This window comes from Mizuhopecten yessoensis, unplaced genomic scaffold, assembly GCF_002113885.1.
Source record: "Mizuhopecten yessoensis strain PY_sf001 unplaced genomic scaffold, ASM211388v2 scaffold4511, whole genome shotgun sequence".
In the NCBI taxonomy this organism is placed as follows: Eukaryota; Metazoa; Mollusca; class Bivalvia; order Pectinida; family Pectinidae; genus Mizuhopecten; species Mizuhopecten yessoensis.
In genome coordinates this window covers 16,626-35,172 of record NW_018405583.1, presented here as the reverse complement: position 1 = coordinate 35,172, position 18,547 = coordinate 16,626, and the positions used below count along the sequence as shown (strand labels likewise).

At 36.0% G+C, this 18,547-nt stretch overlaps 1 protein-coding gene across 2 annotated transcripts in view; it reads right to left on the bottom strand.

Annotated features, from left to right (window-relative positions):
- Nucleotides 1-18,337, bottom strand: part of LOC110449142 — a 48,932-nt gene extending 30,595 nt beyond the window's left edge. The window contains exons 1-5 of one of the 2 annotated variants that reach the window (XM_021495786.1): nucleotides 18,243-18,337; nucleotides 13,662-13,727; nucleotides 3,065-3,088; nucleotides 2,784-2,846; nucleotides 780-836 (exon numbers count right to left, since the gene is read on the bottom strand). In XM_021495786.1, coding sequence (XP_021351461.1) covers nucleotides 780-836; nucleotides 2,784-2,846; nucleotides 3,065-3,088; nucleotides 13,662-13,682 — 165 coding nt within the window. In that variant the 5' untranslated portion in view covers nucleotides 13,683-13,727; nucleotides 18,243-18,337. The remainder of the gene's footprint in view (nucleotides 1-779; nucleotides 837-2,783; nucleotides 2,847-3,064; nucleotides 3,089-13,661; nucleotides 13,728-18,242) is intronic. The other variant, XM_021495787.1, reaches the window with a different exon arrangement.
- Between the last annotated feature and the right edge of the window lie 210 nt (nucleotides 18,338-18,547).

Sequence of the window (18,547 nt, the reverse complement as noted above, 5' to 3'; positions counted from 1 at the left end):
CAAGAGAAGATAACTCTGCAATACGCAAAGACGGAATATGTGACTTCATAATGCACACAAATAAGCATGTTTATGCTGCATATGATGCGTGCAATTGTACACTTCAAAGATCTTTCGCCTTGTTGTTTCCTACCAAACATGTAGGTGAAATTTGGTACTACTAGTTGATCAATTTAGTGGAACGGAAAAGATACGGAACATTTGTTAGTGCACACGTAGTGAACAGGGAACTGCACTAGACAAAACATTGGAATGCACTTCATTTTTAACTCCAGTGCACAACGATGAGAAGTCCAGTTCACTACATTGTTTACCCAAGTTTTAAAGACTGAGGTACATGATTCAATAATTGTTTATAATGAAATGGGTGTCCGCACAATAACATCATCTTCACTTATAGAAACAAGTTACTTTCTTCTTCAAAATTCTTTGATCAAGTAGTCTATTTAAGTAAATATTAGTTATATCAGCAGTGTATGGCTTTTTTGATCAGTTTAAAAATTGTATAAAACGCTAACTATATTATCCCCTTGACCAACGATAGCATAAATGCTGGAATCTCTAACAGAGTCAGTAGATGTTTTCGAATGGATAAGGAAGAAAAGCATATCTTTGTATGACACTAGCGTAACCATAGTTTGATGTTCACACAAATAACAAGCTTTTTTTCTATTTTCGAAAGTCATTGGAAAATAGTGTTCTACTTACGAAAATATGTCATATAAGTCCAATATGGCCTGTTTGATATCTTTTGTTTAGAAATGATATAAAAGACTTACTATATTATCCCTTGAAACAACGGTGGCATAACTGCTTGAATCCCAACTAGATGATATCTTAAAAGATGAAAAAGAAAAAAACATATAACATATGTGTCGTTTTTGACGACGCTATATACCATAATGTGATGTTTAAATAAAGCAACAAGATTCTTTCTCTTTTCAAAATTTATTGTGAAAGTTTCTACTTACGTAAACAAGTTGGTTGAGCAGAATATGGCCTGCTTAATAAGTTTGGTCTAGAAATGATATAAATGACTTACTAAACTCGAACCGGAACCAAAGTTTTGAAAAAGAAAACATGTTTTTAGGTAGTAGTGTATAGTAATGTACGGTGACCATGGGTGATATTTTTGTACAATGAATAACCCATATAATATTACATGTATCAAACTAAAAAGAAAAAAATATAGCACTAAAATTGGCATATACATGATGAAGTGGACTATGTGGGCTTCATATATTAAAAAGAAAAATCGGATTGTTTGAGACTACATTTTTGGCCATTTGCAAATCTGTGTCTACACAACAAAAGCTAGCTTTTCATGTAGTCTATTTTTTTGTACTCAGCGCATGTGTAAATATTGTGAAAAATCCAGTTGAACGGCCTATGCTAAAATGTGAGTATTTCGGTTACCGAGTAGGTGATATTCAATTTAAGACGGGTTTTATGAAAAAGATTACTACTTGCGTGGGTCAAATTTTGGGTTAAAAATCATGTTTCTTTTGCATTTTTTGTATGTTTTGATGTGGTAACCATGGTTTTCACAAGTCCTGAACCTGAGGAAATCACTTTTTGAAAAAAAAATCATTCTTCTAAAAAATATGTATTCAAAACATTGTTTATATATATATATATAAAAATAAAATTATGTAGGCGTGTTGTGCAGGATGAATCCGCTATCCATGTTTATCCAAGACATGCCCCTTATTTTTAGGATCAAGCCATTTTTACTGTACTCTGCTACCTCTGATAAGTGACCAGGGGGTTTGCGTGGCCTGTCCCGGACACAGAGAGTCGATCTGTAATATTATGCACGACCATTATGTAAACATTTCAGGACTTATTTGAAAAAAAAAAATGTTCATCTGCGTTTTTGTATGGGACCGTGCTGATATGCGTGTCGATTCGTCCTTGATGAATACACATTTGAACTAAATTCTTACATAGAAAACCATACATCTACAATGTAGCTAACATATGGTAGCATACTTCGGAATCAAGGTCGTGTAGTTTGGAAACGAAATAATATTTATTATTCAATCCATTTTTCTATTTAAATCAACCACGATTGTCATAGCATACCGTTTGTCTATCATGCAAACGACGATTGTTATCATTAATCACCCATTATTTCATCGTTCGTGCATGGTGCGTACATCGTTCACACGTCGTGCGCACATTTTGTGCGCACCGCATATAGTGTAACGTTGTGTGATCCCACACTCTAGCAGCACATATAACACTAACTGAAGCAGGAATTTATTCTGTTTATATACGGTACATAAATTGAAAGAAGTGACACTACAACGATACACTGGAGAAACACAATTTTATAAATTATGAAATAAGGGTAGATTACAATATTTTGTATTTATATTTATTATATCTTGTTTGCATCCGCTAAAGAAGTTATCCAAACACTAAATAGAGTTCAATTTGTGATTTATGTTTCGACAATTTGCTCAAGAAGATGTACCGTTTGGAACTTAGGGGCAAACTTAAAAGATTGGAGCGCACTACATTGTTACCTCCAGAGCATAATGATGAGAAGTCCAGTTCACTACATTGTTTACCCATGTTTTAAAGACTGAAGTACATGATTCAATAATTGTTTATAGTGAAATGGGTGTCCGCACGATAACATTAACTTCACTTAACAAGCTTTTTTCTTTTTTTGAAAGTCATTGAAAAAAAGTGTTCTACTTGCGGAAATATGTTATATCAGCCGAATATGGCCTGTTTGATATCTTTTGTTTAGAAATGATATATAAAAGACTTACTGCATTATCCCCTGGACCAACGGTGGCATAATCGCTTGAAGACCCACTAGAGTCCAATGGTATCTTAAAAGAGATGAAAAAGAAAAAAAACGTGTCGTTTTTTACGACGCTATATTAACTTAACGTGATGTAACTTAAGGTGATGTTTAAATAAAGCAAAAAGATTCTTTCTTTTTTCAAAAGTCATTGTGGAAGTTTTCTACTAATGTAAAAAAAAAAATAGTTGAGCAGAATATGGCCTGCTTAATAAGTTTGGTCTAGAAATGATATAAATGACTTACTGGACTCGAACCGGGACCATAGTTCTGAAAAAGAAAATACAAGTTTTTAGAATCACTTTTAAACAGTGAGGAAAACATTCGTGCTCCATGAATGCTTTTGGGCGGTTTTCGGCCACCCCACTGAGGTTGGCGCGGGGATTTGGTTATATTTTGGTTGTTGTTTCTACCATGTGTGGTATGTTTACAATTTCTTTCTATCAATGTGTTCTTCAGGGCAATTAGCAGTTTTGATAGAAGCAACAAGGTGGCTGAATTAGTAAAATAAATACAAATGTCAGTCTTTGAGTGGCCTTTTTATCATTGAAATTTCTTATTGGAGTTATTATTGCTATTAGTGGAGAGATATAAAATGCAGCTTAACAATTAGCCTATTGTATGCTCTTAACACCAGCACAAGTTTTAAAAAATTATTCTAAAACGGGTTTTGTATGGGTTTTTATAAAGTCAGTAACATTAATATTTCACTTTTGTAGGACAAAGCACCTTAACAGATTCTGAAAAATAACAAGGTTATTGATTAATTATTGATGACTTGAACCGAGTTGCTGCCTCTTATTTGGTCTGAGCGACCTGAGGGTCGCGTCCCTTGACTAATTCGGCAGCCATCTTGCAAATCGTTAGCAGCAGATCTAGCTTGTTATTTAAAGCCCACCCAGTTCCAACCCTCTGTATTTCTGATCCATAAACAAACAGGAGTGTTTTGGCAAACCCTATCATAGGTACTAACCTCGTCTGTCAATACACTCAGGTTATAATGAGTGTATTGACAGACGATGCTAGTACCTGTGCCCCAATTAGGCTAACTGAGGTTGGTGCACCTTGGTATTGTATGGCCATTATGTAAACAACACTGGACCTGTTTGTTAATTGCGTTTGTATCGATCTATAGTTTTTCTGTTTGAAACAATTCAAAATGTGTGAGCTTCCTTTCGAGAAAAATTCGGGGGTCAAACAAAGTACAGCTGGGAGTTTCATTATTTAACACCCTATTAACAGCTAAGGTAATTTAAGGACGTGCCATACATGGTATGTTTGTGTAATTGACTCCTTGTGATAGCAAGGGTCTGATGTGGACCTCATGGTGCCATCTAACTGAAATACCATGACGATGGCACCCAGCAGAGCATTCCGCCCCGTCACATTATACTGACAACGGACGAAGCAGTTGTTGTCATTAACCTAAATGCTAAACGTTAAGCAGGGAATAATATCTACCATTTTTGAGGACTTTGGTATGTCTGGGTCTAGGATAGAACCCATTATCCTCCTCGCCTGGGCGAATGCGAATGCTCAACATTAAAGCCAAAAGTGAGGTATTGCCAAGCAAGTAGTGAGAAATATAAAGATCCAAAATATAACAAACGGTACAGCATTTTCAGATTTGGTCGCTTTAATGTCCCCAAGTTGAGGACACAAAAATAAATGCACGATCTGCAGGTGAACCCATTAGTCGCCTCTTTACATACAATGCATTGGGGGCAGGGATGGACAGTTAAGGGCTACCTGACAAAGGTAGCGTAAGATCGCTAATTCAATTCTCGTCAGTGACTTTAGTTTGGTTTGGTTTGGTTTAGTATTGTTAACGTCATATCAATAGCTATGGTCATTTATGGACGGCCCCCCTGTGTGCAAAATGCATGCGTGTGTGTTTTCGGAGGCTGCGATATGTTTGTGTTTGTCTCCTTGTGATAGCGTGGAACTGATGCCGACTTTATAGTACATTCAACATAATTCTTATTGAATCCGTTTTGAGCTAATCTGTATTTAAAGATTTGTATCTTTTACAAATATTTTTTTACATTTGATTGTCTCAGTTGGAATAACTTAACAAGTTTATGGTATTTTAACTTGTGTTACAGCAGTAAAATGAAATATTCACAATTTCTTTCTTTTAAACTGAAAAGTTTTATTGCATTTTAAGATATTATGATTTGGCTCAAAATTAGTAATACTGCGTATACAAATGTAACACTTCACACCATCTTTTAACATTTTATAACAATCTACAACTATAAAATATGCAAATCAGGTACATTTGTAGATGCTGTAGTACTTATTATGCTCTCTAGCTGATTTAGGCGCTTACAAGCAATTGCTCTTAGAAAACAGTTGTATCACCAAACAGCTGTTCATTTTTATTTATTTTTTCATCTTTATTATATTTCATTGAAGTTACAGAAGGTATTGGTTTCTTCACAGAAATAATAGATTAAAATAAAGGTATTTTTGGCCACAAGAAATAAAGATTTTCAGTTAACAGAGTTTGGCGAAGAATATTTTTAAATAGAGAATTGTTATAGGGACTAATTTAAGACACCGAAAAACCGCCTGCATGTATGGTCAAAGGCCATTCTTTACACAGGCCATACAAAGCCAGCAATTAGCAACATCCTGAATTGAAAATGTATATTACTCAAATAGAAGAGTTGCAGATATCCTTAATTGTGTCCCAATTTTAGCTCGCACAGTCCAATTAAAATAAAGGACCAGGGCGATTGTATTTGTGCTGTTCAATGACATCTGCCTGTAATCTGTCAACTTTTGAAAGTAAACTGAACTTGACTTGAAGCATTCATATCGATGGATAATGGGGATCCAAAAATTGTACAAATAGAAGGACTTACCTCCAAGGAGCTGAAGGTGGGTCTAAAAGAGGTTATTACATGGTGTCACACTGATAAAATACTAGCCGCTTCCTACCGATTCGGCTAGGGAGAATTGCTCTTTAGCTCATTCGATAGAGCGTAAGACTAGTAAGCCAGAGGTCCCGGGTTTGACTCCTAGCGGAGGCAATGAAAAAAGGACCTCTGTTATATTTGAAATGGTTGAGATTAACCTTTAACAAAATTACTGAGGAAAAAAAGAGACGAAAACAAAAATAATACAAGTATGCATGGCCCAACCATGGAAACTCAGTCCCTAGATCATTATTTTGAAAAATACTGAGATCCTGACACCTCGCAACTAATATCTTAAAGCTGGGAAACTCACAAGTATGCGAGACGGGAGTGTTACATATGGAATTTGTAGCTTGCAGTCCCATTCTTGCAAACAGTACTTGTCAAGGTTTTGTTCATTTTCTTTGTGCAGACACTTACAACTCATGAATTAAGCTTTGTACCACTTTGCTTTGTATGCAGGGCATAGTGAGCATGCTATATTCATGATCCTGGTCTAAAAACTATTTACTTGTTATACATTTTTTTTATTCAACTTTTTGTCTAAGCTATAACTTTTTATTTAGGTCAATCTTACATCACGGATTGGCACATACTATTATAATCCGTATAGAGTTGACCCTGCAGGTAGGGCGTACGAATTTTACCTGCTGCCCCCATTGTATGATCGTAAAAGGCGACTCAATTTAGGATATTATCTTTCCTTTTCTTCAAAACAAATTTGTTCTTCCTAATGTCTCCCTTAATACTGTCTCACTTTTGACCTTTAGTTAAGCTTTCGCCCCTGTGAGGAAGGCTTTTGGTTCTGTCCCCTGGGCGAGACACACCATAGTCTTTAAAAATGGTAGTTCCTTTTTCTGCTTAGCGCTCAGTATTGTGGGAGTGGGACAACTGGTTCGCCCGTTGTCAGTATAATGTGACCGGGCGTGGTGTCCTGCTGGATTTCTTCGGTATTATGCTTCAGTGAGGTAGCACTATAAAGTCGTTATCAGTTCTGCGCTATCACAAGGAGACAAACACGAAAATATCACAGCCTCCCAAAACACACATCCATTCACTACACGCATGCATCTCGCTCACAGGGGAGTCCTTAAATGACCATAGCTGTTGATAGGACGTTAAACAATACAAATCAAACAGAAGTCCCCCAAATCCCCGCAGTTGAGTTTGCAGTGACAAAATACACCTTTATACCGAATTGGAATGAAATCAGACAATATATAAATTTTGGCTAATCAGAGGCCGTGGCGGCCATCCTGGTGTAAGGCGGAACGAGAATAATAATAAGAAGAAGAAGAAGAAACGGAGTAAAACCGATAAGTCGCCCACTTCATTTGGGGGACTTAATAGTTATAAGAAACTTTGTTTGGGGGACCTAATAAGAAACAGACCAAAAACAATATTTCCCTGAAACTTCGTTTGGGAGACATACTAATAAGAAATAGAGTGAAACCAATAAGTTCCCCACTTCCTTTGGGGGACTAATCAAGTACTTATTGTAATGGGGGATCATTACAGAAGTCCCGCAAACCCCCCGCAGTTATGTTCACAGTGCCAGAATAGACCTGCATATGAAATTTGAGCAAATCGACCAATATTTAATTTCGATCAATCAGAGGCCATGGTGGCCATCTTTGTTAACCGATCGGAAAATAAAAGGTCATTTGCGGCAGTTTGTTTCAGTGATGTAGCAGTATTTAGTCTGCATCAGTTCCGCGCTATCACAAGGCGAAAAACACGAACATATCGCAGCCTCCCAAAAAACACGCGCATACACTACACGAATGCATCTTACACGCATGGGAGGCCGTCCTTAAATTACCATAGCTGTCGTTAGGAAGTTAAACAATACTGAACCAAACCAAACCAAACCATTTGCTCACCCCTTAACATAATGGACACTTATGTATTTACGACGCACTTGCCACAAATTTCGTGGAACACCCGATAGTGATGGTGAAGATATTGACAATCTAGTTTTTGATGTCATAAACATTATGTCATGGCCGACCTACACGACATTGACAGATCACACAGCCATCACCCGGTCGCCCTAGGGATATACTAGTACGGTCTATCCCATACCGCACTAGAGCGGCAGTGTATGATGCTAGCTCCCAACGATGATAAAAATAAAGAAACCCGTTTCGATCTTAGTACGCCACCGTCGAACAGAGCTGGACACCCGGGCCAAAGGATATATATTAATGAAGCGCTCACTAAACAGTGCGCAATTGTATTTGCTAAAGCCAAACATTTGAAAAAGTCCGGCCTTATTCAAGGTCCATGGACCCTTGATGGCAGGCTTGTCATACGCGATATAAGTGGTGTTTATGCACAAGTCACCTCACTTGAGTCCCCTTGTGCTTGAGTAAACAGTTAATACACCGGATTTCATCCTAACTTTCATGTACATGCATGTGTTATGCCATAAAATGTAAAATGTCGTAAATCAGCACTTTTCTATGTGTATAAATGATGAAAAATCATATCAATACATCTATACGTATATCGTTATAAGTTAGGTCTGTATGCATTAAGATATATAAAATGTATAAGTTATGTAACACGTGTTTGATATATACATACATGTATAAATAAGCAACACTGAATTTGATATGTGACATACTCATATAGTTGTTGGTATATCGTTCTGGTTTATTTCTATGTCACGGCTACATACATGTATTTGCATTCGTGAATACTTGTCAACTTAAATATATAAGGCCACAGAAACACATCAACGGACTCCGATTATGGTTACCAAGGTATTATGGTAAATGTGTTCTTATATGATACCTATAATACTGTGTGTATTGAAATATCACTATTGAGTGAACGTGAAAACAAAATTCTACATGTTTATACTTGAGTAGACTAGATATAGTAACTAACTGGGTGTAGGTGTGTGTATAGATGTATGTAATGTAATATTAACCCTTATCTGTGTAATTAAACCTATTTATCACATGCCTATGCAATCTTACGATAGTAATACATCATTTTGCCAGATGTGTTTTCTGTCTGCTTGTATCACACATGTGCGATACAAGATCCTGTATCACCACAGTAGCCGGAACTACTTTATAGGGGAATTCCCTCTACTGACACCGCTAAACATAGCCTGGTATTTGTATTGAACGTTGTACGTTGTTTACATTGTTTAAAAATAATAAAAATATATATTATTTTTTTTATATTAATAATAAATGACAAACAACACAATAATAACATGTCTTATGCCTTTATTACCAAAGAAACAATATTTGCCTCCATCTGTCATCTGCTATTCACCGACACCAATGACGGCTGCTTGAAAACAGTATGGCATTTTCGCCTGTAAATTTCGAGATTCTACACGATTTGCTATTGGATAATATAATAATGGACAGTGATGAAAGCTTTGACACAGAACGTACAACCGAGGTCATGACNATAAACACCGTGCGAAAAACCGAGGGGTGTATCAGGAAATTCACGGAATGGATTGAACAACCCCCCCGCTCTGATACCCGGCCATTACACGAAATTCTGCCCTTTGAAATGGACACCTACATCGGTGGGTTCCTTCTGTCTGCCCAGAAAAATGACGGATCTCAATATGAGCCTGACACGTTGACTAGTTTCCATCGGGGAATTGATAGGCATTTGAAGGAAATAAACTATCCATACAACATTACCACATCCGATCTTTTCACAACCAGCCGTCAAGTGCTCAATTCACGGAGAAAGGAATTAAAACAAAAGGGTCTGGGTAATCGTCCTAATAGAGCAGAGCCTGTCAGTGCCAACGTGGAGGAGAGTTTGTGGCAATCTGGCCAATTAGAGATGAATAATCCTACTGCCTTACTGACCGTTTGGTATAACAACACAAAACTTTTGGGATTCAGGGGGTGCGACGAAAACAGACAGTTAAAGTGGGGCGATTTGGAACAAAAAACAGATGAAAACGGAAAAAAACTACATTGAATTTAAGGAAAGGTCGACCAAAACACGAGGGGGTAATTCTACTCACCACAGATCATTTAAATACCAAGCTATTCGAAAATCCAGAAAATCCTTCCGGGTGTCTGATTTAGGCATACACGTTGTATTCAAAACACAGGCCACAATAGATGAACGGTGATGAATCTCCATTTTACCTCGCCGTCAATCAAAATTCGAAAGGAAAAAAGTGGTTTAAAAACCAACCGGTCGGACGGAATAAACTTGCAGTGATGTTGAAGTCGATGGCGCGCAACGCTGGTTTTGTTGGGAAAAAAACAAATCAGTCCTTGCGCAAAACCCTGTGCACAACTCTTCTACATTCTGGCGTTGCTCCAACAACAATAATGCAACTGTCTGGCCACAGAATTGTCAACAGTGTCAACAATTACGCGGTAGCATCTATGGCCCAACAACAGGAAATGTGTGAATTATTACAAAATGTTCAAACGACACCAACCACAACGTCTAGTCTTGTCCCACGTGCGACTGTGTCTCGACCTCGACAGAGTGAACAGTTTCAAATTCAAAATGAAAATGTCGCCCCTGCCATGCCTGTGTCCCGGTCAAGGCCAATTGGCGATAAAGACGTTAAAAATCTAGCCACTGGTATGTTTTCCGGAGCAACTATCACAGGTGGAACATTCAACATAAACTTCCAAATATCGTCACAGTCGCGTACAACATCACATTCATCACCTCCATCGAAATACCGACGAATACTGCCAATTGTTGACTTAGATGATGAAGATTTTATCTAGATTTCTTGCGTTTTCTGACCTTGGCGCGTGACGTCACTCAGACTCAGAGCGTGCTGTGACGTTGCAAGACATTGGAAGAATTTGTAATGACCGACATTAAAACTTGCATGAATACACGTAACTTTATGCCATTGAATGTGCTGCATTTGAATTATTCTTTGTTACTTTGTATTTAACCATTAATATTTAAAATGTTGTACATCCAAAGGTACAGTTCAGTCTCAAAAAGTCTCTTGTCATTCACAGGTCCTGTGAACCATGCAATGCCTTTTTTAAAGCCATGCAATGATTTCTTTTTTAAGAATTTGTTTTCTATATCTCAGAATTATCAAAATAAAACATTAATTATACAAAGAATGTATTAAATAAAATAAAAGAAATACATTATCATAAAAAAAACACCAAGAGAATGCCATTTTTTTTTAATAAAACACAAGTTTCTTATAAAAAAAATCCTGGCATTGTGTCGACCTGTGTGCCGATGGAAAACGACAAAAAGAGGAAAAATATAAAATGTGCATTTAGTCATATGAGATAAAATTCCTAACTACCAAGGCTACAATAGGGTTAAGTCATGTGATAAAAGCAAAACCACACATATGTGTGGTTTTGCCTATTTATTACATACTTACTAATAAATACTGTTTTTTTTGTATATGCGATACGACACAATTGCTCTAACCTATATCAGCCTTCGCCGTATCACACCCCAAAACCCGTATCAGCCCCCGCCGTATCACACCCCAAAACCCATATCAGCTCGCAAAACCCATATCACACCCCATTTGGAAAAAAAATAGTTTTTCAATATTTCAAAAATGAAAATAAATCAAAAGATAGTAGTTTTTATTAGTAAGTTTGTAATAAACAGAATAAAACACGCCTTTTTTCCATATCACACCCAGTATCAACCCTCGACAAATATCAGCCCTCGGGCTGATATTGCAGTCTCGGGTTGATACTGGGTGGGATATGGAAAGGCATGTATTATTCTCTATGTACGTACATGCACAAGTTTAATACTAAATATGTGATATATATCCAAAATTGACATACAGTATTGTTAATACATGTAATATTGACGTTATGTATAACTACTTGCATCCCGGGACAGACCTATAATACTATGAATTAATCTAAGTAACTAATATTGACTACGTGATAATTAACAATGTTTGTTATTTTTCAAGATACTGCAGCATGACTGTCCTGACCATCTTTATGATCGTGTTTACCATATTTTAATAATGATATCAATCCTCTCCTTAGACATCCAAGACATTTTATTGTTCATTTGTGCAGAACCAACCTGTATAAAATATCTTTTTTCCTAGCATGATGTCTCTATGGGATAGGACAGACTGTATTTGTTTCAAAACTCACTTCATTGAGCCAGTTAATACTGGAATTAATTAAGGAAAGCACATTCATATTACAACCATCTAACTGTACAAGAAATTGAATAGAATATTATGTCAACTTCGGAATAAAGTCAGGCAGTTAAACTCTGATTTATATAATGATCATCTTACAGGTAACTCTAATTGTTACTGTGGTTATATTATTGAAGACGCCAGTCGCTTCTTTCTCAATTGCCCCAGATGTATATATATATATATAGATCAAAGACAAGTTTTATTTGATGCATTATCGCATTATAACATGAGTAATATCATTATTATTATCAGTGCTCAACGGCCCATTAAAACAGGATAGATAATTAGGGCCAACAAATGGTCGACAAAAACAACTGCTAATATTGAAAGTGGCTATGGTGACTTAAATTTTATTAAAAAGACCAACAGCTTTCAGATAGCCTATAATTGAAGAGACAGTTATGTTTTCAAAAATAGATTTAAGACATTTAATATTATTATACAAATTTTCTCGAGTTAACTGAAAATCGATTCAATCTAATAACAAGTGCTTTACTGTAAATGGTTCCTGACACGTTATGCATTAAGGCTGAACTTCACGTTTTGATATATAACAATGGGTAATACATGAATGACCCATCCGGTGACGGGCAAGGACGAACCTCGTCTCGGCGCCTCTCTCTGTAGCTAGGATGCCATTCACCGATTTCAGGTTTTATGGAATATAATTTGTCATCGACGCATTGATTCCTATAAATGTTGTAATTAGCGGTTTAAAATCAGTAAAATGAAGTTTAAAATGTTCAGGTTGTAGTAATAGTGCTGCTTTGCGGCACGATCTGCCCTTTCATTACCTGGCCAAGGTATTCCCAAATGTCCGTGAACCCAGCAAAAGGTAATATGACATTTTGAGGTAATATTATGTTATCATGTTAAGATTTTTCGAATTGAGATATTGTTCAAATTTTTGTTGCGAAGGCTCTGTAGAACAGATAGTGAATCAAAATGGATAACTGATTGCCTTATATCATTTGATTTAATTTCTCAAGGCTGAGATAAATAGCATAGGCTTCTGCGGAGAATATTGACGCATCATTGGGCAGCCGGCATCCAACAGTAGCATATCTCGCTACAATCGCCGCCGCAACTTTATGATCATCTTAGATACTAATACTTTCACAAAGGCTGAAATGAACCTTAGCATCGAATTAAATTAATTTATTCACTCGTGTGTCCTGGAATATATTGAAAAATGTGGAAGATTTTAACTGGTTTACTATATATATATATATATGCACTATACTACAAATTATCTTAATATAACTCTGGTGTAATATTGGGTAGGATGGCATTGTGGATAGTGACAGTGACTTTGAAGTGTCTGTCCTAAACACTAGACTATAGTACTCTGTTGAAATCTATAATATTCTAATTATTATTTCCCATGAACATGTATTAATTGGTTCTAGTATTCTCCTATTCATTTGAACATATATATATTACATCTTCTCTATAATACTCTCTCTATATATGTATATATGAATGTATGAAATATGTGTATTTTCTTCTGAAAACTGCAATAGGCATTGCCTGTGCCTAATTAAATTGTATCTATTATACAATATAATTAATTTGCAATAAAAAATTCTCGTGACAGATATTCTCACTTCAAAAGTTGCAAATCGACATTACATGAATACATTGTTCTTTCGACAATAACCTTTTACATACAGTTATCAGTCAACAATCTGTATAAAATGCACTTGATAACATAGGAAGAATAGCAAATGTTTATTACCGTATGGTTGGAACCTGCCATTGGAGGAGCTGATCTGTCATCCACAACGTCTTTAAGCCGATGTACCTGAAAACAAAAACAAAATACAATTCCGGGTATTTTACATGTACAGTTGTGTGACGGCACAACGCACAAAACACAGCGTGCGTACATTATGCATGTGGCGTGTTGCATGTAGTTGATTGCGTTTGTGTCGATCTGTTGCGTCCTTGTCCGAGGCACTTTCAAACCTACGGCAACATTAAATCAGCAAATCACTAAAAAAAATATCTAAGAAGCATATGCCATTTCAGTTATTTTCAAACTTTCGGATATTTCTTCAGTCCAATCGGAGTTTGAATTTTATGAAATATTTGCTTAATTGTCAAATTACTTAAACATCGAAATAGAAATATAAAGTTTACTTACTGATAATACAATAAAGGTTTTGATAACCAATGAATAAATATTATAGCTAAACCATAAATAAGATTAGAATTTAACACAAATAAAAATTCTGAAAAATAACTGTCTTTTCAATGAAATAAAGGCAAGAGTTATCATATAAAGCAAAGTAACCATATAGAATACCATGGGTAATGCACAGAGCTACGCAAAAAACTTTCCATTAATGAGAACAGTACAAAGTCGACCGACAATGCAAACTAGGGCTCGCAGAACATCTGCTGGTTAAATTTAAAGTACCTTCAAGGATATGGTTTTATTTTGTTTAACGACATATAAAAGCAAAGGCCATTTAAGGACGTTACTCCATGTTTGTTGTGTACGTGTGCATGTGCGTACAAGTATGTGTGCTGGAGGCAGGGTACATGTATGTTGGTGTTACTGCCTTCTGATTTTAGCACAATAAAGTCGGCATCAACTCCGCACTATCTCACGCAAATACCACCCCGAAGGCAACACTAGAGAAGGAAATCAAAACGCGATGTAATAAATGAACATCTTTATAAATTTTGATGTTTCGATGCATTTTGTAATATGCTGGAGGAAGGGTATGTTGTTGTAGATGCCTTTGTGGGATAGTGCGGATTTGATGTCGACTTTATTGTGTAATCTCACTGAAATACCATGCCGAGGGCATCACCATCGAAGATATTTAAAAGAAGTTGTAGTAAATGTACTGCTTTCTAAATTTCAACATGTCGATACATGTTCTAATGTGTTTATTCTTTAAGGTATGTTCAGTGAGATAGCACTATAAAGTCGACGTAAGATCCGCGCTTTCACAAGGAGGTAAGTGCACCAACAAACCCTGTCTCCAGCATAGATACATACGTGCACGCATCCACAACATACATGGAGGCACGTCCTAAATTACCTAAGCTGTAAATATTACGTTAAACAATATCAAAACAAAATCAAATCATAAATGTATATTATGACAAAGAATATCATTATACCATGAATATTATAAATAGGGCCAAAAAGGATTGTTTTGCAAAATTTTGAATCACTTTTATGTTTGTGTGTATAACATAAGCCTACTGTATGAATGATAGTTAGCTAGTTTTTGGATGAGATCATATGGGCAAATAAAAAGTATATAAACATGTTAACATGTTTTGAAAACTGTGCATTTTCGAAGAGAGTATAGATCTGCTGTTTCCCCCACAACATGATCATAGGAGGCGACTAATGTGCCTCCTACAAAACCATTGCTGGTTTCTTCCTTAATAACCTCTATCTAGGGGACATTGAAGAAATCTAGAATATACCCCATGCTTCCAACTGCATGCGTATCGTTAAAGGCGACTAATGTAGGGGCATGGGCGACATGTTGGTTTCCCTTGGTCTGTAGTTGTGCATGTTTACTTTTGAGAATGATCGGATAAACAAAATGGCCGACACGCGGCCATCTTGGATTTTGAGATAGAATGTTTTTGCTTTTTCTCAGGAAATACTTGAAGGATCTTTCTCATACAGGATATGAAGGTTCCCGTCATTCTAAGTTGTGCGTGTTTGAATTTGGGAGTAATCATAAAATCAACGTCCCTGCAGGTTGAGAATCTCACTTTGGGCTTTAATGCTGAATGTTCGCCCAGATAAGGAAGGCAATGAATTCTGTCCCCATTCCCTAATAAAGTCCCTAACAATGGTAGTTGTTATTCTCTTAACGTTCAGCATCGAGGGTATTTGCAACAATCGGTTCACCCGCTGTTAGTATTATAAAGCTGGACGAATGCTGCGCAGGGTGCCTTTGGCATGGAATTTTAGAGATAGCACTATGAGTTTGAGGTCGGCATCACAAGGAGGAAAATACACCAACACACCCTGCCTCTGGCACACATATCCGCACACCTGGGCGAACGTTCAACATTAAAACCAAATTAGCGATGTTGTAAGAAAGGTGGTTGGAAATAAAAGGTAGTTAAAGGTAGGAAGAAGTTTAAAGATCCGTTAAATTGCATTTGGTGCAGCGGAATTACTTTGGTCGTTTTTGCGTCCCCTAATAGTGGGCAAATAAGCGAATCCCAAATTCTGGAGGGGATTCCCATATTAGTCGGCTTTTTAGATATATGCAGCTGATGACATCAGGTGTATCCCCGACCTTCAGTTGGTGTAAACCCTTCATTTACACAGGGAGCAATGATTCTTCAGACCACTTTTAGGTGAAACATTGTTTTCCCACATTCAAGCGTTACGACTTCAAATTTCACTTTATTTCAATGTACCGGGTTGCGCCCCTTTGCTCTTGGCTGGACCACATTCTTCTTTTATCCAGTGTTGAGTCCCTTTGTCCAGATGATGGACCTATTCAGATTCAAATTGCTTGACCGATACTCAAGGTGCAAGAATTTAAATATTTTACTATATTTCCATTAGAGCCCCTCCCCTCCCTTTACTTATACAAAGTTTAATCTCCTTGACCAATTTAGAATAAAACTGCTTTACCGATGCCCCAGGTTAAAGGGGGGATAGGCGTACCCCTCACGTTTGGTTTCGTTTAATTTTGATTAACGTCCTACTAACAACTAGGGTCATTTAAGGACGTGCCTCCATGTGTGTAGTGGATGCATGAGACATGATATGTTGGTGTGATTGTCTTATTGCAGATCTGGCTGATATTCCATTTTTCTACCCATGCTGTAATAAGGTTAATTAATCATCTAAAAAAATAGTAGTGTATCTCAAAGTAATAACATCGAATGTATAAAGGATTGAAAAGAGTTAAGACAGTAGCATAAATCGCGTAGCACTTCTGAAACAAAAGTTATGTGTGGGCAGGCTTATTTGTAAATTTAACATAGCTGGAAATGTTCCTTTTCACAAAAATTATAATATAATATAACCAATATTGTCAACTTACCTATACATAGTTACATGTTCTATCGTAGTCTATATTTTAAATTTCTTTAAAAACTTTCCATTTATATAAATCAATATATTCTGTCTACAGAATCATTTTTATGTAATATCAAAACATGCTTAGTACTTTGTTGGCAGGCAAAACATGATCAATACCCAATTTCACACAATTATTATTATGCCAAAGATTTTTTTTTTCCTCTTGAAAACTACTTATGGTTGAGATTAGGTTATAGACAAAGTTATGCATTATACAAAATAATAAAATAATCTTAATAATAAACTAATATACACTTCATCGTCATTTGTTTTTGCCTTTTACACATTCATTAAACAAAATATGAAGGAATATTAATTTATTTTTTATCTTTAACTCAAAACAAATAAAGCAAGGAAAGATATATTTCTCTGTTCCCAATTAGTAAGTTCTATTGTGGCACATTTGATATGTGTGACCTTGAACAGGCCACCAACGTTTACAAAACTCATATCAATAAAAAGACCTTTGGTTATGAAGAAACACAAGTTTAGGTAAAAGTGGAAAAACGCTATGTTTGGATTTTTAAATCAAAGGTGTAATATGACAAATACGAGTTGTCATTTATTTTCGAAAATCCTGAGTTGAAAGATATTTTGGAAGCAAATGATTAAGCAAGTATGAAAAATAGTCTCGTTTTATTACTATGTAAATTATCTGGGAGTATAGAATAGTTCTTATTCGCAATGAAATTTCACTTATTTTCTGCCTNACAGGGCCATATTGTAAATTAGATGTACATCTAAATATGTAACCCTGTCTAAATAAAAGATATTATTATTATTATCTTAATATTCAGTATCAAAATTACAGTTGAAATATGCTGCACACGATGATAACATGATTTTAAAGTAATTGTGTCATTTAAATGCTCTTAAAGGATTTGCATTACCGCAGCTTTAACACAAGTATAAGTCAATGAGGTCCTATTTGTCCTCTGAAACTAACTGTACCTGATTTAAGCTTCCTATACCGTAACTTTTTGTATTAATCTTGTTTTGTCATTCCATGCGGAAGCCGACGCTTAGGTTAAATCTCCGTAGGCGGTGACCCTACCTTTTAGTTTCATTTGTTTACAGTCAACAGTTTATACTAATGTTATTTGATTCATTCGCTTAACCATTAGATAAGCTAATGTGAAAAAGTAAGGCAATAGAATGTCATTACCCGAAACGTCAACATTATCTTAATTGTAGGAAAGACCGGGTAAACATATACAAAAAACAAGTTGTACCTACCTTTTATTTCATTTCCCCTAAATATAAGTAACACGATGGATCAAACGTTTAACATTTCATCTGTTAGCCTTAGATAGCATTAGACTCGTCTTAGTCCAGTGTTCTCCATAGATAGATAGACCCGGAAGCTATATCATTACGGAAAATACCAGTCATTATACGTGTCAATATAATAACGACATAATGCATGTTTAAGGTAACAAGGCGCAACTAACATGTACCAAAGGGTCTATATTTGTCGATCATTATATTCTAAAGATGTATATATGTTCTGTTTTGCATTTTTACTTATTGTCTAATTCCGC